Below are 24,593 nucleotides of genomic sequence, written 5' to 3'. Positions count from 1 at the left end.
GTAAAAAATAATAATAAGGGTCGTTTTGATTATGAGTTTGCTATCGTGCACCGCTTTTGATGAGTTCCTGTGAACGGCACTCAACCCTTTTCAGTTCCAAGGTTCTTTTATGTTTCTCTCTTTGTATGTATGCCCATCCCTCATATAAAACCAATCCATCTAAACCGTCAGAAATGCATTAGGCATTAAACACGTAAAGCAAATTCTCAGTGAGCAGGAGAACAACCCTCATGTCCGCGTGTCCCTCAGAGACGGGATGTTCTTGGTCCCCAAACGCATTTCAGCAGTTCCCAAACTTTAATATTCCTCTCTTAGAGTTCTTCAGGTGTCGTGAGTTTGCCTCTATCCAGTGGAAATATAGCCTATGAAGAACAGTCTTGTTTGAGTGTGATTCTGCGGTGGATAGCTCCTCAAACACGCGTCTCTCTGAGCGCAATGCGCACTGAGCAACTGAAGGTCCAAGACGCAAAGAAGATCAACGCAGAGCTCGTTTCCTCACTACCCGTAAATGCAGATGTATGATGCGCTCCTGACTCATGCTCACAGAAGTCTACACCTCATGCAGGTACTGTGGTGAAGTGCCCTCAGTAATTCACTGGCTGGATGTGACATTCATCTCCCTCCGCTTGTGTGACGTCTGTGGAGGAGGGGTTCATAAACCCCACTCTGACTGAATGAATGACTGAATGAATGAATGACTGAAGCATGAAAGCTGGTGCTGCGTGGTTTATAATATCTTCATGAGACCTACTGAAGAGAAAGGTTTTGGCTTATTTAAGGCAATATGTTTGGTCCATATTATTTATAAAAAATATTTAATATTTGTTTATTTTAGATTTGTAGGCTACACTACACTGTAAAAAATGACCGTGAATTTAACGGTAAAAGACTGTAAAAATGCTACAGTAAAAACCTGTTAAATGGTTAACGGTAAATTCCCCTACTATATACGGTGTATTGGACATTAATTTTACGGTAGTATACCGTTTTTGGAAGTGAAATAGGCCGTATAATTTACAGTGAATAACCGTAAATTGACATTCCCAGAATTCCCTGCGTTACATTTCAAATTTGTTGTTTTTTTGTTGAAATAACTATGTTTCTTCTTAGTTTTTTCTTATCAGTTTTGTATATTAGGGTTGAGTGTTACACCTAATGTTGTTAAATGAATGTTTATTGCATTATTTCAGTTTCATGTGTGTTACCATGATGGTGTTTGGTGTTTGTGTGAAAGACACGGCGCACCTTCTATACATATTATTTAAAAGATGCTTGTGATGGGCTTTGGATCATCATGTGACTTTCTCATCACCTCCTGCATTTGGTGGTTATCAGTGTATTACAAAGGTATAAAACAGATGTCAGTGCTTCAATAGGTTGGTATATTAACATTATATCAGTTAATGAAATTACGGTATTTGATTGTAAATTTAAGTTAAAACCGCAAAACCTAAACGTTGCTACCGTATTTTTTACGGTAAAATTCCGGTAACCACAGCTGCCGGTTTTTTACCGTAAATTTTACGGATTTTTTTTTACAGTGTACCGTTCAAATTTTTAGTGTCAGTAAGATTACTTTGGTTTATTACATTATTTCAGTTTCATGTGTGTTACCATGATGGTGTTTGGTGTTTGTGTGAAAGACACGGCGCACCTTCTATACATATTATTTAAAAGATGCTTGTGATGGGCTTTGGATCATCATGTGACTTTCTCATCACCTCCTGCATTTGGTGGTTATCAGTGTATTACAAAGGTATAAAACAGATGTCAGTGCTTCAATAGGTTGGTATATTAACATTATATCAGTTAATGAAATTACGGTATTTGATTGTAAATTTAAGTTAAAACCGCAAAACCTAAACGTTGCTACCGTATTTTTTACGGTAAAATTCCGGTAACCACAGCTGCTGGTTTTTTACCGTAAATTTTACGGATTTTTTTTTTTACAGTGTACCGTTCAAATTTTTAGTGTCAGTAAGATTACTTTGAAAAAAAAAATTAACCGTTTTATTCAACAAGGATGCATTTAATTGATTTTAAAAATCCAATTAAATACCTTTATTCAGTAAGGATGCATTAAGAGTATAAAATTTGTTACAAAAGATTTCGGTTTAAAATAAATTCTGTGATCATTTAAAAATATCCATAATAACAAAAAATGTTTTATGTTTATACCATTTGAAAAATAAAGTTAATATTTGTAAATGAGTTCATATTTCACAATATTAGTTTTTATTATATTTGTGAACAAATAAACGTAGCCTTGAGCATAAGAGACTTGCAAAACCAATAAATAATGTTACAAACCATTTATATATAGTAAATATTTTATAAAAACTATTTTCAAATGTATTATGGTTTAATTTTTTTATTCATTTTTAAAAATAAATAATATATTTATTATTTTGTGAATTGTATAAATTGAGGCTTTGCCAACAATCAGTTCCAAGAAGCTTAATATGTACAATATGTTTCCTCTAATGTGGTCATTTGAAGTCCTCTGAGGTATTAATTCAGAACTATCACATTTATAATCTAGCAGCCACTGGATTAGCAAAATAATTTAACTGTGAAGCGAGTCGGGACAGTATAGAAATGTGCAAAATGTAAAGTGAGAAAAGAACACAAAGGACCTTAATAATACATTTAGTCATAGTAATTTAATTTCCTTAGAAGAGTGCAACAACTCCTGAACTGATGAAGCCCACAGTGTACTTTGATTCAAAAGTAGGTCTTAAAAACAGTATGCACTACAGGCAGCAAAATCCAAGTCATATTAGAACATATACAATGAATGTACTGGTAAAGCTTGTGTTTTATCTGAACAAGAAGTCTTTGTAGTTGGATTAACCTTTCTTAAATGTCCGTTTATATATTATCAAGAAAAAAAAATGATTGTTTCCATCTTTTGCTTTTTTAAACATCTCTTAATCTGTGTAGTTTCTCCTCTGGTTGCATATAAAAAAAAACATGGTTAAAATGAAATATCCCTGGATTTTGATGTTGTAAAAGACTTGGGACTTTAAATACATGGGAGAATGTACTACCCCACAGGACCAAAGCAACAGAAGCCACAAAACAGAACAAAGAGTGTACATTTCAGCACCTTTAAAGCATCATAAACCAGCAGATTCAGTGATTACATCCCACATGCTTTGCTGAGAATATTAAAATGATATAAAAATACTCATCAGTAGCAGGTGCACTGAGAGCATGCACATCATGCATGTGCATATATGAGATATCTGGAGCTGCCGTTGATGATTAAAGTACACTTCTCCAAACAATAAAAGATATGAAACATGAATTATAAATATGTACATTAAAGAAACATATACATAAAGCTCCTTTCACGAAGGCTGAAAAGTGTTTTAAAGAGCTTGGAAATCATAAGACAATGAACTTTAATCAATATTGAGGAAAGCTTATATAACTACACAATGAAAACTCTTGCGAGAGAGCAAACTTATTAGTTATTCATAGTATTGCACTCATACACTAATAAGTCACTATTAAAATAGTTGCATGTCAAGGAAAATTAAAATTTACTCACCCTCAGGCCATCCAAGATGTAGATGAGTTTGTTTCTTCATCAGAACAGATCTGGAGAAATTTAGCATCACATCACTTGCTCATCAATTTATACTCTGCAGTGAATGGGTGCCGTCAGAATGAGCGTGCAAATAGCTGCTAAAAACATCACAATAATTTACAAGTTCCTATATACATGACTCCAGACCATCAATTAATGTCTTGTGCATCGAAAAGCTGCATGTTTGTAATATATTTAACTTCAAATATGAGTCCTCTATCCATAATATTGCTTTCTCCAGTGAAAAAGTAATTTCCTCTGAATCAGGAGAAAAATATGCACGTCATGTGGATTACTTGTGATATTTTTATCAGCTGTTTGAACTCTCATTCTGACGGCACCCATTCACTGCAGAGGATCCATTAGTGAGCAAGTGACATTCTAAATTTTGATGAAGAAACCAACTCATCTACATCTTGGATGGCCCGAAGGTGAGTAAACTTTCACCACATTTTCATTTTTGGGTGAACGATTCTATTAAAATGTAAAGTTTCTACAAGGTTTTGGAATCATACCGCACAACTTGCGCTGCAGCTTTGGAGATAATGCATATAATCAGCATCCAAGTTTCCTCAGAGGTGAAAATTTGATAAATATGCTTGTTTCTACCTAGACTTGCCTCAGACATAGCCAACATCTCGATGAAAAAATAAATATCCTGGTAACATAAGAAAACCGATAGCCAGATTGAACCAAGACACCAGAGCTGGCCACAAGTCAAAATCTGTGGAAACAACAACAACTAGAGAGCCAAGTTGTGGAGGTTTTGGAGTTTGATTTAGGTAGCACAGTGAATGTACTGACAATGCAATAAGAAGAACCTGTAATTCCTTTCATAGGTCAGGATCCTCTGAATTATGGGTTCGCTGCCAGTCTGTTCTCACTTACTGGAGAAAAAAAAAAGTCTCAATGGTTTTGAAGGCTGCAGTGACATATGGCTTTAGCAAGTACACAAGCTGTTCAAAGCGTCCTGTGGCTGGCAGAGAAAAATCTAAGTATTAATTTCCCTAAACGAATGCCACAACGAGTTAAAAACAGACCTCACGTCAAAACAAAACTGAGGTGACAAATGCAGTAGAGGAAACTGGGGAGTGACAAAAAAATGTTTTTCTAAAAGCATCAATGTTTTGCTGTTGTTTAGAGCTTTATGTGTTAAAATAAAGATGATATACCTAAGTTTAAAAAAGTTATATTTATTAAGTGGTTCGCTGCTTCCTTTCGAGAGCAGAAGATGAGCAGTGCACATTTGGTTCAGATAGGAAGTACGTCACTCTTCGTTCTCCTCATATGTGGTCTCATCAAAGGGCCGGTCCAATGAGGGAAGAACTTTGTGCCGCGAATACTTCAGATGCAGCAGATCGCCGACTTCACTGATCACATCCAGCGCCTGAAAACAATCATCATGCTCCATTACTTTCATGGTTACACATGTAAGTCATAACATGCTAATGCTGAGAAGCAGCTGCCACCTACCATGCAGTACTTCAAAAGTTTGATATAATATAGTCATGGCAATGCTAGCTGCATTGTTTATACTGCAATTGATTCCATACAGATTTCTGGTTCAAGTTACCATGAAATGCACAAAATGTCAATTATTAAAAAAAACTTTAGGCCTATATACTGTATATTCTATATTCACGATACATTCATGATTAATTGAGCAACACTGTAAAAAGCTGCTTAGATTTGGTATGTTCAATGAACTGATTCAAACTTTGAATCAATGAATCATTTGAATCATCACTTAAAAATGTTCACACAAGTCTCTGCTTGACATCTTTCACATATTACAATGTTTTAGCCAAATATGCTGATACAGTTATTTTTGTGCATATAAATAAAACAATTTCATATTAATATTTAAATGGCATTTAAATATTCTTCTGCGTGTTCATCGGTCATAAACAATGTTAATACTTTAAAACTAGATTTTTACTATTATTTATTACTAGATTTTACTATTTGCATTAAGCATTTCTTTAACAAATCTGATGTCTGTCTGGTTGAAATGATGGTTTCTCTGATTTTAAAATAAAAAAAAATAAGTAGACAAAGTACAATACATTAAAATAAAATAGAAGACAAATAAATAAAAGTTAAGTTATATACAAAATGTCACCAAAAGGCTAAAAAATATATTGACATTTTTTTCAACCTTAAAATCTTCCTATTTTTATGTACTTTGTACAATTTTAGTCATTTATCAATGGAAGAAATGCTAGAAAATATGTCAGAAGGAGACTGAATAAAAATATGAATAAAAGCATCTGCTAAATGACTAAATGTAAAATGTAAATGTGTGTGTGTGTGTGTGTATATATATATATATATATATATATATATATATATATATATATATATATATGTATATATATATATATATATGTATATGTATATGTATATGTATATATATATATATATATATATATATACACACACACACACACACAAATACATCTATCTATCTATATATACACACACACACAAAGCAACAAAAATACGGTGATATATTGTTCCATAAAACTGCCCAGCTCTAAATACTTTTCTTATGCACTTTGTACAATATTAGTCATCCTGGAAGAAATGCAAGAAAATATTTCAGAAAGACACTGAATAGAATAGAATAGAATAATTAAAGATATATACGAAATAATCAAAAGGTGACAAAAATATATTGTGATATAATTTTTTCATGAAACTGTCCAGCCCTAAACCCTTTCAACTTTAGTTATGCACTTTGTACAATCTCTGCTATTCAGCAATGGAAGAAATGCAAGAAAACATGTCAGAAGGACACTGAAAAATGTGTTGACGTGATAACTGGTCACATCAAAGTGCACAGTGTTTTCTTAAGCACGGGAAGGGGGGCTGACGGCCGGTGTGCTTTTCACCATAGTTAAATCAAAGTGTCCTTGGGGAGGCAGATTAAGATGCTCTTTGATCTGCTGCCAGTGCAGACCCCTGTGGCAGGCGCTGCTTATGTAAACCCCTCAACAGCGGCCTCATTCAAGACCTGCATTAATTTATAGCGCAGGACAGTTTGAGGAGGAGCCTGGAATTCTTTAGACAGTGATTATTTTCAAACATAAAAGTTGTATCAAGTTTGAAGTACTATATTTCAGAAGATTGATGGACAGGGGTTTGAACTCGACGTACAGAGATGACAGACATTTCTGGTCTAATTCCTGTTGAAAGCCTTCCTTCTTGAAATGTAAAGCACATTTCAACCAAACTCACCCTATGGGGCTCTGTACTTCGACTTTTACATCAGTATGTCATGAAGGCTCAGTTTTTTTCCATTAAGTCAACATATTCCATTGTAAACACTAAAATGTATGGCATGAGAAACAAAGCCTAGTAAAAAGGGTACAATGCTGCTTTGAAGTGATCTAAATTAACGGATGTACTCGCTGTGGCAAGAAAACGAGTAGTTACCCTGTCCAGCATTTCCTTGGTGTGGGCCGCAGAGATACAGAAGCGGGCTCTGGACTCTATGATCGGCGTGGCTGGGAAGCCCACCCCCACTACTCCAATGTTTCTCTTCAACATCTCCCGACCAAACGCCCTGGAAACACAGACACAACCTCATCAATTTTCATGAAAAGATTTAAGAAGTTCTTTCCAAACTAAGCTTTCCCATGCGCTTGTTTTTGTTCTATTATGAGGCACTATTATGAATCTATTATCCATTTGAATTTATTTTGACGTTTATAGACCTGAACCCTTGTTAAACAAGAAATGTGTCTTCAAGAGTATTACTTCACCTACAAATGGAAATTTAGTCATTATTTATTCACCCTCATGTCATTTTAAACCAGTATGTGGCAAAAAAAACCAAACAAACAAAAAAGATATTGTTTTTTGGTAATTGAAATAAAATAAATATTAGATGAAAAAAAAAAACCCACAAACATTTGAAATGTTGCTACAAATGGAAATTCAGTCATTATTTATTCACCCTCATGTCATTTTAAACCAGTATGTGGCGCAAAAAAAAAAAAAAAAAAAGATATTGTTTTTTGGTAATTGAAATAAAATAAATATTAGATGAAAAAAAAAAACCCACAAACATTTGAAATGTTGTCCTGGCAAATAACTGAAACCAATGTTTTGAAACTAAAACTAAGATCAAATTTAATTAGAGCTATGATAAATATTTCTAAAACATGAAAATGACCAAAAAAAAAAAAAAAAAAAAAAAAAAAAAAAAAAAAAAAAAAAAAAATTCACAGAAAATACTAAAACGTACCTAAAATTAAATGTTGATTTTTCTACAGAAATGTAAATCGGAGACACTATGAATGTCTTAAATGCTCTTATAATTGTGAGTTGCAAGATTAAAAAAGGATCTTAAAATAGTCTAAAAAGTGCATTAAAATGAAAACATAAAAATATTAGCCAATTCAAAATAATAATAAATGCTATAATAGTATATAAATAATACTAAAATAACACTGGAACACAAAGGAAGAATGCTTTAAAGGATGAATAAAGTACTAGCAAAATAGTGCATATGACTTGTGCACTATATTCTTTAACTTTGGAAATCTGAGGAACAGACTTAAATTCAAATCATTGACTCAAGTCAAATCATACGTTTCATTTGATTTTCAGAGCTGCATACTGAGCTATCATGAGGCTTTGAAACACTTGCAATATAGTGCATAAGCAGTACAGATGTATTACAAACATTTATCATGACTTTATGAGCATTTTAGAGCTTGACAGGTGTCACTACGTAATATGTACTTCCATTTTAGGAAAACATGGAGTCAGAAATTATTTAAACTTTCTCATTTTGTGTTTCATTGAACAAAGTACCAGAATGTGTGTTTTTTTTGGGAGGGGATTTTTGTGTGAACTACTTCTTTAATTTGTAGGATATTAGCATGCATGAGTAAGTATACTGAGAGATTGAAAAAAAAGAGAGAGAAAAAAACGAACCCTAATTTGGCGGGCATGTAGAGCATCATGGGTACCACAGGTGAGTCATTGTTGCCATAGATGATGAATCCCATCTCCTGCAGTCTCCTACGGAAATAGACTGTGTTTTCAGCCAACCGCTGGATACGTGAAAGGCCTGAAACCAAGAAACACACCCAAAACATTAAGCTCAAGTTTTCAGGGGGAAAAAAATTATTCTGTCATCTGGCACTCCGCATCTTTTTCCACAGCCTTTCATGCGATCAGACGATTAAAATTCACCAAGCCACAAAACTCATTACTTCAGATACTAGAAAAGTCGACCACCTGAGCTACAAACTTTATACTTAACACTTCACGATCGGTAGATCTAAAAACTGTTCAAGAAGAAATATTTAATACCTGCTGATTTTATACCACATTTTAACTTTACCCCTTTATATCACCAAGGCGCATGCCATTCGTACACAGAAAAAAAGTATCAGATCCATCAAAGCTTGACGTCTAATGGCAGAAAGATTTTAATCAGCTGGCTAAACAAAACCCTGGTGCTGCAGGTTACAGAAGCCTGCAACAATCCACTGTGTGATTGGTGCGGAAGGAGAATACAACAATGAGAATAATACTGCAAACAACCATGGTTCCAATAATCCTGACAAAAACAGGAAAATTAGTGTCTTGGTTTTTCAGCAGCTCCCTCTTTAAGTGGGATGTATGTTCCCTGGGGGAGGATTGCTTAGCGATCCACGTCAATGGAGCTCATAAAACACTCAATCCACCGCAGTGATCTGAGAGCCACGCTAAAGGTCTTTCGTTTCTGAAAGCCTTGGCTCTGCTTCGTCAAACATTCCACGCATGCTAAAAGCTTGAACAGAGGAATTTCCAGCTCTGTGACAATGTCTCACCCCGGTGTCATCCAGATGCCAAAAATCTAGCAATTGTCATACTTGCCGTGCCTGCAGGGTGACAAAAGGTCACTGAAAAGTTGCTCTACTGTTATGACTTGACATTCTGTCTGGCCTTGTAATATTCTGCTTTTTTAGGGGTTTTGCAAAACAACGGTTATAAAGAAAGAAGGGATCCCAAGGTTGAACAATTCGGTCTGGTCTATATGCTGGGCTATTGAGGTTCCATCTGATGAGCCCTTGTGAAAGGAGACTTGACTGGCTGTGAAACTGGACTCCTTCCTCAATCCCCTATGTAAATTGGCCACTGTCAGATAAAGCAGGTTCCACGAGTCATGACCGGGTCAGCTGCTCTGTGTTAAGGAAATTAAGCCTGGCCAATGTGTAACATTAAACACACTGGAAGCCCAGTTTCATTTCTGGTGATTTCGGTTCCTTGCCCAACTAAAGTAGCACTACAAACTAAATGTTCAGATCAAATCTTTTAGTACTACCTGGTTCACCCAAAATTAAAATTCTGTCATCATTTAGTCACCCTCGTCGTTCCAAACCTGTATGACTTACTTTCTTCTGTGGGACACCAAAGAAGACATTTTTGAAGAACTGTTTTTGTCCATACAATGCAAGTCATTGGGATCCAAAACTACACCTGACAACACTGACCACCATTGTATGGGGAAGAAAACACTGATGCACTTTCCAAAACATTTTATTTTGTGTTCCAGAGAAGATTGATGTCATTAATATCATGTTTTGACTCGTATCAATATTCCTAAATTTTGGATAAATCATGCCGCTGTTAGGGTCTCAGTCCAATTCAAACGCGTTATTTTGAAAACTATTTTAAATATAGCAAAGTTAAACACTAATGTTCAATAAACAAAAACAGTACGGTTCAAAAGTCTGGGGTCAGTAAGATTTTAAATGTTTTTCAAAACAGGAAGGATACATTTAAATTGTTAAAAAACAAAACTGAAAGAAAAGAACTGACAAAAATCCTTTGTAACATTTATAAATATCTTTTTCTTTTCTTTTTTACTTTTTATTCAAAGAATCCTGTAAAGATCTTTCACCGTTTTCACAAAAATATTAAGCAGCACAACTGTTTTCAATTTCTATGAAATGTTTCACCAAGGCACCAAATCTGCATATTAGATTATGATTTCTGAAGGATCATGTGACACTTAAGACTGGAGTAATGGCTGCTGAAAATTCAGCTTTGCCATCACAGGAATACATTACATTTTAAAATACATTTAAATACAAACAGCTTAATTGTAGTAATATTTAAATATAATTACTGTATTTTACTGCATTTTTAATAAAATAAATGCAGCCTTGGTGAGCATAAAAGACTTTTCAAAAACTTTTGAACTGCAGTGTGTATTTATAAATTTGGAGCAATGTATTCAATGCTAAACCACCTTCTTTCTGTTTAGAAGCTGTTAAAATTCTTAATCTAGTTTCATTTTAGAAATGATGCCCAAATTGAGAACACATTCCAGCAGCAACTGCAAGTAGCTGAATCGCTCAGGAGGACGAGGAGTTAAATCGAGGCTATTATGTTTGACAGCCCTAACAATTAAGGAACCTGTAGAGGTTCTAATGAATGGCTAGAGAGAATTGATCAGCTACGCAAACAGCTCAGGTGAATAACTCTATGAAAATGAGTATCTGAAAGCAATAGCCATTAACGGAAGTTCAAGCTGCCCAACATTGGGCCATTGAGATAGCGAGCCAGAGCCGTAGGGCCTTGGGGGAGGGCGAGTGCACCGAGGTGGAGCATGAGTCTCCAAAGTAAATCTTTCTGGGGTACCTTTTCAACAGCTAGTTTCACAACGCACACCCCCGCTAACTTCTTCCAGACCCAAAGCTGGAGGATCTGGAGCGAGAGAGGCAGCGAAAGGGACCGAAAGAGCTTCCAGATGTGGGGACCATTTCCCTTTTTTGAAACCCCAGTTCCTCCTCACTTCCTTTTCATCTGAAGGGAGGAGATAAGTAAAAGCACCAGGAGTTGAGGGCGGCTGACGTGCCGCAAGCCTCTGCGCCCCTTACGAGGACCTCTCTGGAGAAGGGCAACAGGAAGCAAAGCAGCTCCTTCCAGGCTCAAATCTGTGGCCTCAATCACTCATGGGCTGCAAAGGCGCTCTAGCTAGCAGCTGTCCTGATGCTGAAGTTCAAGTCAGCGGAAAGTGAACGGGGGATTTTACACCCGTTTATGGGTTGACTCATTTCACAGTCATCGACATTCACTCCTCTGATTAGTAACATCACTTTTCCTGTGAATTCAAGACACATTTTACATTTACACTAGCATTCAAATATGGGGTCAGTTAGCTTATTTTTTTAGAGAAACTAAAACTTGTATTTAGCAAGGACGCATTAAATTAATCAAAGGCAGGGCCGCGTTATCCTAATAGGCAACATGGGCTGCAGTCCAGGGCCCCGAACACTAGGGGGCCCGCGAGACAATTCTCTTTTGCATTTTAAATAGGGTTGCCAACCATTCCGTATAATACGCAATCATCCCATATTTAAGGCATCAGTTTGTCCCATATTTGCAGGCATACGCCGTATGACCACCTAGACCATACAAATAACAAATTAATTATTCTTTTTCCAAATCATTGTTTGACTTATGAACGTAACCGCTCCAGAAAGGCTGGACCAAATGACCAAATGGAATCCTCTGCCGCCTAGTCGCTCCCGCTTCATAGCGAGTGGGACTTGTATTTTGATTTCTGCAAATCAGTTTGGGTGAATGCAAAGACATGATTGTTGATCGTAAGCACAACATCCAGCTAGAAAACATACAATCTGCCTGAGGGAAGACACCTTTCACTATTGTAATTTAATGTTGCTAAACAGAGAAACAAAACTAAACATTTTTAAAATGTCTAGAACTTCTAGCATATTAAAAGAAGAGCAGGAAGAAGCCCTTTTAGTGGCGAGTGATTTTTAATTTTATTTGCTGGGCTGTTGTGATTTGTAAGATTATTACTCGATAATATTGTTTAATTTATGCACATAATTTTTTGCCTCCTATGGGATAATGACGTGCACACTGTGTTTGTTATAACGTGTGCGTCTTTATACGGTGTTTGATCGCATATTCGATTGACCAATTAATTAAATAAAACAGGTGTGTAAACGGGGGGGGGGGCCCGCAAAGGCTTAGCTCGTCACTGGTCAAAGGTAATAGACATTTATATATAATGTTACAAAATATTTATATTTCAAATAAATGCTGTTCTTTTGAGCGGTCTCTTCAAAGAATTTTGAATTTTTGCTTCCACAAAAACTGTTTTCAACATTGATAAGAAAGCACCAAACCAGCATATTAGAATGATTTCTGAAGGACCATGTGACACTGAAGACTGGAGCAATGATGCTGAAAATCCAGCTTTGCATTCACAGGAATAGATTTAAATTGACACTAAAATAGATAACAGTATATTTTAATATTACATTTTTACTGTACTTTTGATCAAATAAATGCAGCATTGGTGAATTTAAGAAACTTCTTTCATAAACATTAAAAAAAAAAGAAGTCTTACAGACACTAAACTTTTAAATGGTAATGCATATCCTATAAAAGTCATTGTTCTTAAAAATATCATGACTTGCTTTACATGCAGGATTTCAATTACATGTTTATTTCAAAGCTAAATTTAAAGTCCAACGACAAATAATTAACATGTTATGTTGTTAAACAACAGTACAATCCACTGTAATTCTATCCCTCACAGCCTCATTTTAATTTCTGTAAAAAATTAAATATGATGCTACCCTGACTAATGTCTATAAATCAATAATGAGATCCACTGTTGACCTTTTCAGTAACAATTAGATGTTGCAGCTCTAGTCATTGATGGATGCTAGAGTAGGTCTGTTGGTTTGGAAAACTTGCACAACCATGGAAGTGTCAAAGAAACAGAAGCACATTACAACATCTGGAATAACAATCCATTACCCTGCTCTAACGGGGGTGTGGGTAAACACATTCTTACACCTAAAACATGTGTATCTGCCCTCTCTCACAGAGCAAGTCAACACCTCGAGACAAAGATGAATGTCCAGTGTTTGTCAAGTCTGCCTGTGTGTACAGAGAAGTAACCAGGCTTAACAATGAGATCAGGTATGCTCATCACCACACACCGCAGAAAGATAAAAATGTCAGCTTGGGTAACTAATGAGATTTATGAGGCAAAATCTTTAGAATTCTCAAACTTTTTGCTAATTTCCCCCTGAGAATGAGCAAGGCCAGGAATATTTCTTATCTGCTTGTTTGTGTGGGGACGCCAGGAGTTTTGGATGGTTTGAAAGCCAGATCTGATCAAAATAAAACTTTATTTCCCTTCAGGCCAAGGACACGTCGGACTGTGAAACCACTAGACTGTGAAAGCATCTGCATCTGTATTCAGAAACAATAAATGAATTGAAAATGTAGGCCAGTCCAGGACAAACCAAAGAAAAGTTTTTAATTTGGCTTGTTTTCCAGTAAAAATGTCTAAAAATCCTTAAAACAAGATAATATTTTATGCACTGGTGCTTCAAATAATTTTGAGCGTTGTTTTAATAGACTGTATTTTGAATATATTTTTGTCTTACTGCACTGACATACTTTTTCACTTGTTTTTAGTTAAATCTGCCCATGCAATTAAATAGAATACAATTGTATTAAACATTAAAAGGTACACTCTCAAAAAACAAGTCTTAATATTGTACACAGTGTTGCTTCTTAGCTAAACTGATCTTGTTTTAAGGATTCTAAGATATTTTAACTGTAAAATATGGAATAACTAGAAAACATTTTTTTTGCAGTGTGCATGGAGGAGAAATGCAAACAAACCACTCAATGAAATGAAAACTATATAATGAAAAACTCTACATAATAGTTATCCTGATGATGAAATCGGCTACACTGACTAAAATTACCCAAGTACAGTGAACATCCAAGTATGACATCCAAAGCAAACTTGGCACATGAAAGTAGGTGTCATATTGCAAGAACTATTGAAACAATTTAATATTGCATAAGCTAGAAAAGTGGGATTGAAATCTTTGTTGTGCCACAGAAATGAAATGAAACTTTATGAAAGAATATAAATTGTAAACCTGGCAGTAAATGAGTGCTGGAGGCTATTTGTTCACACTGAAGTCACTTGTCAGATCAATACAGTGCTGCAGGCTTCAAATCAAACATGTGCGTAAAACAGAGCAGATCAAGTGTGGTAGGAGTTGGATGCATAATCTGAAAATGAAAGGACCAAAAAAAAGCAGGGACAAATGAGTTTCAGTTCCCATGAGGATACACAGGATGTCTCCCAGTTGACCTTTGCTTGATTAGTTTTCTTTGTGCATCAACCCCCAACAAACACTTTGATTGTTCAGGTCCACCTTTGTTCTCACTCTTAGATGCTCCAATATCAGTTAATCTACATAAATGTCATCAGTTAATCAGTAACCTGTTATTACTGTGTGCATCTAAAAGCCCCAAATGCACTCAAATACATTTGCACAGCAATTCTTTGTAGTTCTGGATAAATACTGAATTTGTGTGCATGTGATGAATGTTTTTTGGTTTGAAATTCCCCCCAAAAAATCCAAAATTAGTCAAATGCACTAATTTACAAGAACGGAGAGATATATATACATACATATATATTCTTATTTTTATTTAGAATTTTTAATGATTGGAACTTTAATCATTTTTTTCTAGTCTCTTCTCGATTGGCATTGTCTCTCTATAATTAACTGCATTTTTTTTCTTGAAAATAGAAATAATTCTATATATAAAAAAAAGCACCTTATTAAATGGCAAACCAGAGCTGGGTCTTCTCATATCATAGGTCAAGAGTTTAGATCTTTTTTTGCATCAATGTGAGATGCTGGTGAAAGTCAGGAAGTCCATTAGCAGGTGAAGGAGAAGAGAAAAGTATCTGAGAGACAGCAAAATGTTCTCAGGGGACATTTTTAAGGATGATGGAAACAATAAGACTTTGTAAGGAGATGAAAATAGCCCTAAGCCAAGCAAAGTAATACTCATATTAGTCATATTGAGCACTTCACCTGGACCCGGCAGACCGGTAGAGCCTGTTTGTTGTAGCTGCCAGCGTTGATTGAGTGGCAGGGGGAAAACAGGCAGTTTGGTGGGTCTAACCAAAAGGCCAGATCACACTAGTTACATGGGTAATTGTTAACACATTTCTGAGGTTTAAACTCAGCTAAATATTTTACCTGGACGGAGTCTGTGTACAGCTGTTGAACTAATCAGTCTCATTTCATGAGCGCTGGGAAGTTGTATGAAGAAAAATCTCACATCGACAGATCTTTTTTTTTTTTCCCTCCTCGTCTAACTTCAAAGTGATCCTTGAGAAACACTTATTTCAATTTCTGGGCCAAGTTTATCCAGAGCGCACAGAGCAAACAAACATAAAGATTGTATTTTCACAGTGAAATAAAACAGCCAATAAAGCAAAGACAAGAACAACGGAGTTGACAAAGTAAAGGGACGCTTTTCAGTGAATGATGTGCAGAGGAGAACAGGAAATAACAAGAAGACGCGACTGTTTATTGTACGACTGATTGCCAGATGGAAAAAAAAAAAAACACACATAGGCTGATTTTAATGAACACCATCTCGTGACAACATTCTTGTTTGAAATGTTTGGCATCTTGATCTATATCTATGCCACCTATTATCTGCTGCAATATGCAAGTTCTAGAATGAGACTAATGTTAAAAAAAAAAAAAAAACATCTGGCAGGTAAATAAGTGTACACATGTAATGTAAAGCAGCTTCAAAATGCTGAAGACCATCCACAGTACATCCTTGCAAGCTGATTATCCATTTTTGGGTCAATCCTGCCACCTTGAGGTGCACTCAACAACACACAGTTGACTATTTACTTGCCTAAAAAAAATTCAATTCTGTCTTTGTTTACTGGCTCTCATGTCATTCCAAACACGTGATTGCATAATTTCTCTCTTCATCACACAAAGCTATTGTATGGCTTCATGAGACGTGTACACAAGCCATGTGAAAAACTTATGGTGTTTTTTTTTTTTTCCCTTTTCAAAGCTTAAAAGCTTCGGTTCACACTCATTAGGAAAAAACAGCCACTATATTATTCAATATTTCTTCTTTTGAGTTTTATGGATGAAATAAAATAACATGGTTTTGGAACAGCATGAGGGCAAGTAAATGATAATATTTTTGGCTGCCTCAGATTCTGTGAGAATCTGTAAATATGAAAAAATACAAAGAAAAATAAAGTAGGTAAAATAAAGTAAAACTCACCTATTGTTGTTCCATCCTTCCCCATAATGCACTTCATAGAAGTAAGGATTTGCTCCACGACAGGAAGCGACATAGTGGTGGCGTAAATTGCACTGTGAGAGTGAGTTCGCAGGTAGTCGATTAAATCCTAAAGCATAAAAAGCAAGATGTTTCATAATGACAAAATGCAAAATGTTCTGTTGGCTTTGTATATCAGTTAAACAACTGAGTTTTACAAATGACTGTAAGGAAATTATACACTATTGTTCAAAACTTAGTATGTTTTTAAAAAAAATTATATGTATATATATTAGTGCTGTCAAATGATGAATCACGATTAATTTATGTTTACATAATGCGTGTACTGTGCATATTTATTATGTATATATATAAAAATACACACATGCATGTATATATTTCACAAATTTTTTTTATGTTTATATATTAAATAAATTTATTTATAATATAAATGATATGAATATAAATACAGACATGTAAATACATGTAAATATTTTCAAAATACATACTGTATGTGCGTGTATTTATATATACATAAATATACACATATCATGCAAAACAAAAACTTTTATTTTGGATGCGATTAATCACAATTAATCATTTGACAGTACTAATATATTAATATATCTTCAGCAAGGATGCATTAAATTGATCAAAAGTGACAGTAAAGACTTGTATGTTATTTAAAAAAAATAATGTTTCACATTAAATCACATTATAATAATATATAGCTTTTTACTGTATTTTTAGACATTTTTAATAAATGCAGTCTTGGTGATCATAACAGATTTCTTTAAAAAAATATATGAATATAAATACAGACATGTAAATACATGTAAATATTTTCAAAATACATACTGTATGTGCATGTATTTATATATACATAAATATACACATATCATGCAAACAAAAACTTATTTTGGATGCGATTAATCGCAATTAATCATTTGACAGGTGTACTGTGCATATTTATTATGTATATATATAAAAATACACACATGCATGTATATATTTCACAAATTTTTTTTATGTTTATATATTAAATAAATTTATTTATAATATAAATGATATGAATATAAATAGACATGTAAATACATGTAAATATTTTCAAAATACATACTGTATGTGCGTGTATTTATATATACATAAATATACACATATCATGCAAACAAAAACTTTTATTTTGGATGCGATTAATCACAATTAATCATTTGACAGTACTAATATATTAATATATCTTCAGCAAGGATGCATTAAATTGATCAAAAGTGACAGTAAAGACTTGTATGTTATTTAAAAAAAATAATGTTTCACATTAAATCACATTATAATAATATATAGCTTTTTACTGTATTTTTAGAAATTTTTAATAAATGCAGTCTTGGTGATCATAACAGATTTCTTTAAAAAAAAAAAAAACTCTTGAATGGTAAGTGTATATTTGCTCAATATTTTTTTACTTTTCACAACCTTTGTATTAAATAAAAACATAAAGAGAGTATATAACAAATTATTGTTTGGACTTCTGCTATTCATAAAATGTATAAATTGGCACTTGAAGTGTATACCTTCCTCCCTCCTACGTATCCACCAGCAGCACTGAAGCTCTTTGTGAAGGTGCCCATCATGACATCTACATCTTTGGGGTCCAATCCAAAATACTCCACCACCCCTCGACCGTTGAGTCCTAATGCCCCAAACTAATATATTAATATATCTTCAGCAAGGATGCATTAAATTGATCAAAAGTGACAGTAAAGACTTGTATGTTATTTAAAAAAAATAATGTTTCACATTAAATCACATTATAATAATATATAGCTTTTTACTGTATTTTTAGAAATTTTTAATAAATGCAGTCTTGGTGATCATAACAGATTTCTTTAAAAAAAAAAAAAACTCTTGAATGGTAAGTGTATATTTGCTCAATATTTTTTTACTTTTCACAACCTTTGTATTAAATAAAAACATAAAGAGAGTATATAACAAATTATTGTTTGGACTTCTGCTATTCATAAAATGTATAAATTGGCACTTGAAGTGTATACCTTCCTCCCTCCTACGTATCCACCAGCAGCACTGAAGCTCTTTGTGAAGGTGCCCATCATGACATCTACATCTTTGGGGTCCAATCCAAAATACTCCACCACCCCTCGACCGTTGAGTCCTAATGCCCCAATACTGTGAGCCTCATCCAGATAAAGATAGGCCTTGTACTTCTTTTTCAGGGCTATAACTTCTGGCAGCCGTATAATGGAGCCCTCCATACTGAGTAAATAACAGGTTACATTAAACTTTGAAATGTGTGACAATTCATTTGATCGTTAAAACTGTCAAGAATGCACATGTGATAACATGTTCCACACTTGAGAAAGCCACAGCAGTACAGAATGCACATTTGCAATAATGAAATTAATTTGAGGTAAACAAGAGAGTTTAATCACCTGTAGATGCCCTCCATAAGAATGAGGATTTTCTTCCAAGGTCGATGTGTTCTAGGCTGACCATGAACGATAGCGTCTCTGAGCAACTTCTCCAGGCTCTGCATATCTGCATTTAAGCAAATAAAATGTTTAACCCAGAGTAAAATAACTACATTTGACCCAAAGACTTTTTAACATTTGTGTAAGGCTTTATTCATTAAAAAAATAGAGATAAAATGGCATGATATTGGCGACATAAACTACTGATGAAGTGGTTTTCGTTCATCAGCCATATGAAAACTACGTGGTATTCCGGGGTCATAGTGTAGTAAAATGTTACCTGTGCCCTTGGTAATAATTTAAGGAACCACAGCACATAAACTCAATACAAAGCGTCAGTGCAAGAACTGCTTCAAGCACTTCAGTAATAAGCAATCAGAGTGCTGCTGAAGTTTCCCCAAGCCTCTACAATCTGACTCAAGGGTTTCAAGGACCATTACCTATTCACCTCAAGTTACTTTATCAATTTACAAGCTCATTTATTAATCACTGACAGTCATCTGTCCAAATTGGCAATTTAAATGATTCATTTAGAATAACACAGCTGAAATGCGATGGAGAGCTGACCTTTCCAGTGATAAAATTTGTATTCATGGTGTTTGACTGGACATTAACCAAACTGGCATTCAGAAACAAGTCCAAAAACAATCCAGAATACAAATAGGTAAAATTCAGGACCTCAACTTAGGTCAAGGTCTGTCAATCTTCCACTCAAGCAGTTGCAGCGTCAAGCTTTGTGTGCATTGGAGCTGCACCATACGTTTATTCTTTACCTTTGTGCTGTTAACATCTGTGAACAAGGACTGAGAGTGTTAAGACATACCGATATGGAGATGATATGATAAGATAAGATATGTGCCTGTCAGTGTAAACTCACTGTTGTGTTTAAAGACCCGGATGGTGGAGCTGGACAGCCGGGCTCCCAGTACCAGAGAGGCATGGTTCAACTCGTCACTGAGAATCAGGCATCCCTGCAAACAGAACAAACTGTGTCAGGTCACTGTAAGAAAATGCATTTATTTAAATATTTTAAAATGTCATTTATTCCTAAAGCAGCTGTTACTCCATTCTTCATTTTGACAGATCTTTAAGAAATCATTCTAATATGCCGATTTGGTGCTCATGTAACATTTCTTATTATCATCACAGTTGAAAACAGTTGTGATGCTTAATATGTTTTGTGGAAACCATGATATTTTTTATATTTATGATTTTTTTGATTGACAAAAAGTCCAAAAGAACAGGATTTATTTGAAATCGAAATACAACATTTAATGCATCCTTGCTGAATAAAAGTACTTCCTTACTGACTACGTTATTTGAATAGTGTATATAGAAATTCTTACATTTTTTAATTAGCTTTTATAATGATGCCTTTTAGAAATGTGAGTGAAAGCTTTTTTGCTGCGTCTTTTGTCTTCGTTTTTGTAATGCGTGCCTTTCGCAATAATACGCATTCTTTAAAATCAGTTTCGATCATGTAAATCTTGAAAGTCAGGCATTTTAGTGCTAAATCACTCTTGCCCTGCAACAGGAAGTGAGGTTGTGAAATCTCTGTGGTGAACTTGCAGCTAAGCGCAAGTTTCCTGTGGCGATTAAGTTATGCCTTATCAAGTGCATTACATTGTGTGAGCTACACAAACTGTTTTGAGTTGGAACCGGTGGTCTGTCTGTACCCTTACAGTAATCTCCTCCCTCTGCACTGGTGATAAAATATGACATATCCACCCAGTGTGCTTAAACCAACAAAGGAAAACATTCACACACCAGAAACTTATGTATCAATTAAACAAGCACTGACAGGTCAAGGCAGGATCCACCTGTGCTGACACTCCTATGAATTTTAGGAGTTGCCTGGGTGGTTTATCACAGCAAGAGATAGAGACAGAGGAGCTGTCAAAGCAGAAGAGAGATAGTGAGGAACCTCAACGGTCTAGTGCTTCAAACCTTGCCAACTAACGCAGGAATGTTCATGGAGTTGGTTGCAAACCCCATGCCGAAAACCATAGCCGACTCCACTCCCAGGAATGACGCCGCCAGTTTCTCCAACTCTTCATGCCTGTCGAGGTTGCCTAAGCAAATCACACAAATAAATCAGCTAATGCAAGCAAACACTCACTTACTCCAAACAGTAGCTAGAGAAGCAACACCTGTGTTTATTTCGAAAGTAAAGTCATCCTAGAAAGCTCCTACATAAGCCCATAAAATAACTAGATTCAAAGACAGCATGAAATGAAAAGTCAGTCTGTTTTCTAAACGCATATTATCGATCATTTGGTGAACAATTCATAATTCATGTTATGTTTCACTTTTAAAACAAATCTTAACCGAAATGTCATAACTGAACCATTCAGTGAAAACGACAGACTTCTTTCATTTCTTTCATCCATCTTCTCCATTTCTTTAGTCCATTTAAAACCTGCCACTTTCTTACAATCAACAGGAAGCTAGTATTCAACTGATCTGCCTGTATCTAATCAACAAGCAATAGACAAAACCAAGCCTCCCGCCCAGTGTTGCCAAGTCCACGGTTTCCTTGTGGAGTTTGTTTACTTTAACACTGTTGCCGTGGCTTGTTTTTCATGTCCGTGGGTTAAAGTGACCCCAAGAACGTGAAATGTATCCCCTGGAATTTTACCAGGAGAACCTCCACAAAAAAAAAAAAAAACTTGTATTTTACTCCCCCGGAACATGATTTTTTACCACGATTGGACTAGTTTTGGGCTAGTTCTGAATAGCAATTGGGCGGGCTTTCTTGTGAAAACCTGGCAACCCTGATCCCGCCCTACATTTTTCTTGTTTTTCGATAATCTGTTATGCTTGGATGTAGGACACACAATACAGAAGAAAAGATGTGTCATAATTCAGTTTCACTGCAAAACTTTTTACATTAACCAACACAAAAGATGCTGCCAATGTTGGAGACAGCCAGACAGCTTTCACAATATTTTTCTAATATTATCTAACATCTAGAATGTGTAAGCCAAAGTTCTTTAATTAGCATGCTTAGCTTTAGCCGTTACACAGTTTATCTGGTAAAATTCTCTCAGAAAAGTTGAAAATGTCTCAATTCAAAACTTATAAATTTTTACATTCCACTATCCTGTGTATCACAATTTTAAACACAAAAATGCTTTCTGTGCGACTGGCCCTTAGTTCTACGTTGTGTCCTCTTATTCTCCAGTGTGCTCAACATCAAAAAACTTAAAAGCACACTTTTCCTTAGTAACCCACACAATTTGAGCTATCAATCATGTCAGAAGCACAAATGGTACATAGAATGAGTTACATGCCTATGCATATGATGCGATTTCAAGTTCTCCTTTCTCTTTGGAGTGTTACAAGCTGATTGTGCGTAGATAAGATCCCTGAAGTTGCAAAGACTAAAGTCTCAAAACCAAAGAGATATTCTTTATCAAAGTTAAGACTCTGCCACGCCCCCCTAAAACGGCTCGTTCTAACACGCCCCCACATATCTACCTCACTATGTGGAAATATTAGCATAATGCCGCCCAAATGTTCACGCAAAGAAAGAAGGCGTGGTTTCAGTAACCGCAGTTAGTGTTGAAGCAGCATGTCAGGGAGACGCTGTGTGTTTCTAGGCGAAAGCAAAAGCACTTTATTTGGCCTTCCGAAAGTAGATGCATTTAGGAATCTTTAAGATTACTTACAACAGAACAGCAATGCATTTTATGGACGACCGTTTCGTGAACCTAGGAGAGGAGGTAATTCTGACTTTGCTATGACAATCTGGCGCTTCTGAATCAGCTACTGTTTTGTTATTAGTTTAAGTATTTGCTATTGACTGTTCAAATGCGGAGTTTTGCGCATTAGGTGTGTGTGTGCTTTCGGGCTCTGTCTTTGCATTTATTTTGAAAGCTGAAGCTCGCGATTATGGTAATGGGCGTTACATTTCCGATGAGTGCTTGCGGTGTTCGGCCAATCACAATGCACTGGGTCAGCTGGCCAATCAGAGCAGACTGCGCTTGTCGGAAGGAGGGACTTTGTAGAAAACGAAGCGTTTGAGAGAGGCGGGGCATAGAGGACCTACAATAATGCACAGTATTTGAAAAATAATGTGTTTTTTGAACATTAAAGCATGTAAACATATTCTGTTACACCAAATACACAAAACAATGATCTTTAAAAAAAGCATCATATGACCCCTTTAATGCTTAAATGTGCCTTATGGACATTTACGTCCAAATATTTCCCAAAAAGCAAGTTACTAATAAGCGCTCACCCATTTCCTGTCTAGTGCTGGCCACGCCCACCCCAAATTTCACCGTCACCTCTCCAGCAGCTGTGGCACAGGCGCCTGTGTTCTCTGCAAAGCCCAGATAATTATACGAGCCAAGGTTTATCACATCCTTCACCACTCGCCCGGTGTACCTGAAAGAGCACAATACACTTGCGTAAGATTTCTTTTGAGCCAAAACAAATCCTTGACGACCCTAGACTGGATTGTAAGTCTCATGCAACCTCGGTAACCTCATATTTCAGGTTATAATCAAGTCCTTTCACTATCAGCCTTCCTTTTGAAAGCTTATTGTACATTCGCTTGAAAGTGACCTTGATATTATAATCATTAGATTAATGCAGCTCTAATCTTGGGAGGTAAAACAGTCAAAGACGTGGTGTTTTTTTCCTGTTCAGGTCCAAGTCGGCCTACTTACTCAAAGGTCCAGTTGTAATCATTGGAACTGCATTCAACAAGGTCAAAAGTGGCCCCAGGAACACTGCAAATGGGCCTGTTCCAGCTGTCCCGAATCCTCATGTATATATTCCTTGTGTAAAAATTCTCAAAGTCTTGATAAAGTGGAACAAAGTCCTGGAGAAACAAAAAATAAGAAAGAAAAAAGAACAGATTCACATACTTGATCATCTTTGTTGACTTCCTGAAAACAACTCCTTACATTTGGGTGACTAAGTTGACTTGGATCCAATATTTTAGGAAGAATAACATTCATAAAAGGCGTGTAGAAAAACAAAGCTCAACCTTTTAGTGCCCTAAAGTACTTTACAGTAACGGTAAACTGCACAATATCCTTCCTCTGACCTAATAACCTCTTCCTCTCAAAACTTACACCAATAAATTACTATAATGCTTTACACCGCTTTATGGAAATTACACAATCTTTTCAGGCATATGAGTTTTCATAATTTAAAAACTGCTTACATAATTTTTAGTTTTTGTAATTTAATCTTAAAAAAACGTTCCTTAACATGAAACTGCCCGGGAAATTTTACAATAAATCACTTTATTTATAACAAAAAGTTTCCTTTTAACATTAAAATTAGTACACTAGTACCGTGCAAATGTTTGAGGTCAGTAACATTTATGTAACATTTATATACCCCCCCCCCCCCCCCCCCCTTTTTAT

General features: G+C 35.4%; 1 protein-coding gene across 2 annotated transcripts in view; it reads right to left on the bottom strand.

Moving 5' to 3' along the window:
• Nucleotides 1-4,700: 4,700 nt before the first annotated feature.
• The window catches only part of sptlc2a (serine palmitoyltransferase, long chain base subunit 2a), a 22,499-nt gene continuing 2,606 nt past the window's right edge, over nt 4,701-24,593 (bottom strand). Inside the window, exons 4-14 of one of the 2 annotated variants that reach the window (XM_016269704.1) lie at nt 23,886-24,040; nt 23,453-23,601; nt 21,157-21,281; nt 20,087-20,180; nt 19,171-19,276; nt 18,874-18,994; nt 18,295-18,393; nt 16,730-16,856; nt 8,543-8,678; nt 7,034-7,163; nt 4,701-4,982 (exon numbers count right to left, since the gene is read on the bottom strand). In XM_016269704.1, the coding sequence (XP_016125190.1) occupies nt 4,863-4,982; nt 7,034-7,163; nt 8,543-8,678; nt 16,730-16,856; nt 18,295-18,393; nt 18,874-18,994; nt 19,171-19,276; nt 20,087-20,180; nt 21,157-21,281; nt 23,453-23,601; nt 23,886-24,040 (1,362 nt within the window). In that variant the 3' untranslated portion in view covers nt 4,701-4,862. Of the gene's footprint in view, nt 4,983-7,033; nt 7,164-8,542; nt 8,679-16,729; nt 16,857-18,294; nt 18,394-18,774; nt 18,995-19,170; nt 19,277-20,086; nt 20,181-21,156; nt 21,282-23,452; nt 23,602-23,885; nt 24,041-24,593 lie in introns of both variants that reach the window. The other variant, XM_016269703.1, reaches the window with a different exon arrangement.

This window comes from Sinocyclocheilus grahami, unplaced genomic scaffold (genome assembly GCF_001515645.1).
Source record: "Sinocyclocheilus grahami isolate Dianchi unplaced genomic scaffold, SAMN03320097.WGS_v1.1 scaffold54.1, whole genome shotgun sequence".
Classification (NCBI taxonomy): Eukaryota; Metazoa; Chordata; class Actinopteri; order Cypriniformes; family Cyprinidae; genus Sinocyclocheilus; species Sinocyclocheilus grahami.
Note: the sequence above shows the minus strand (reverse complement) of the source record. Positions and strands in the feature narration are given on the sequence as shown.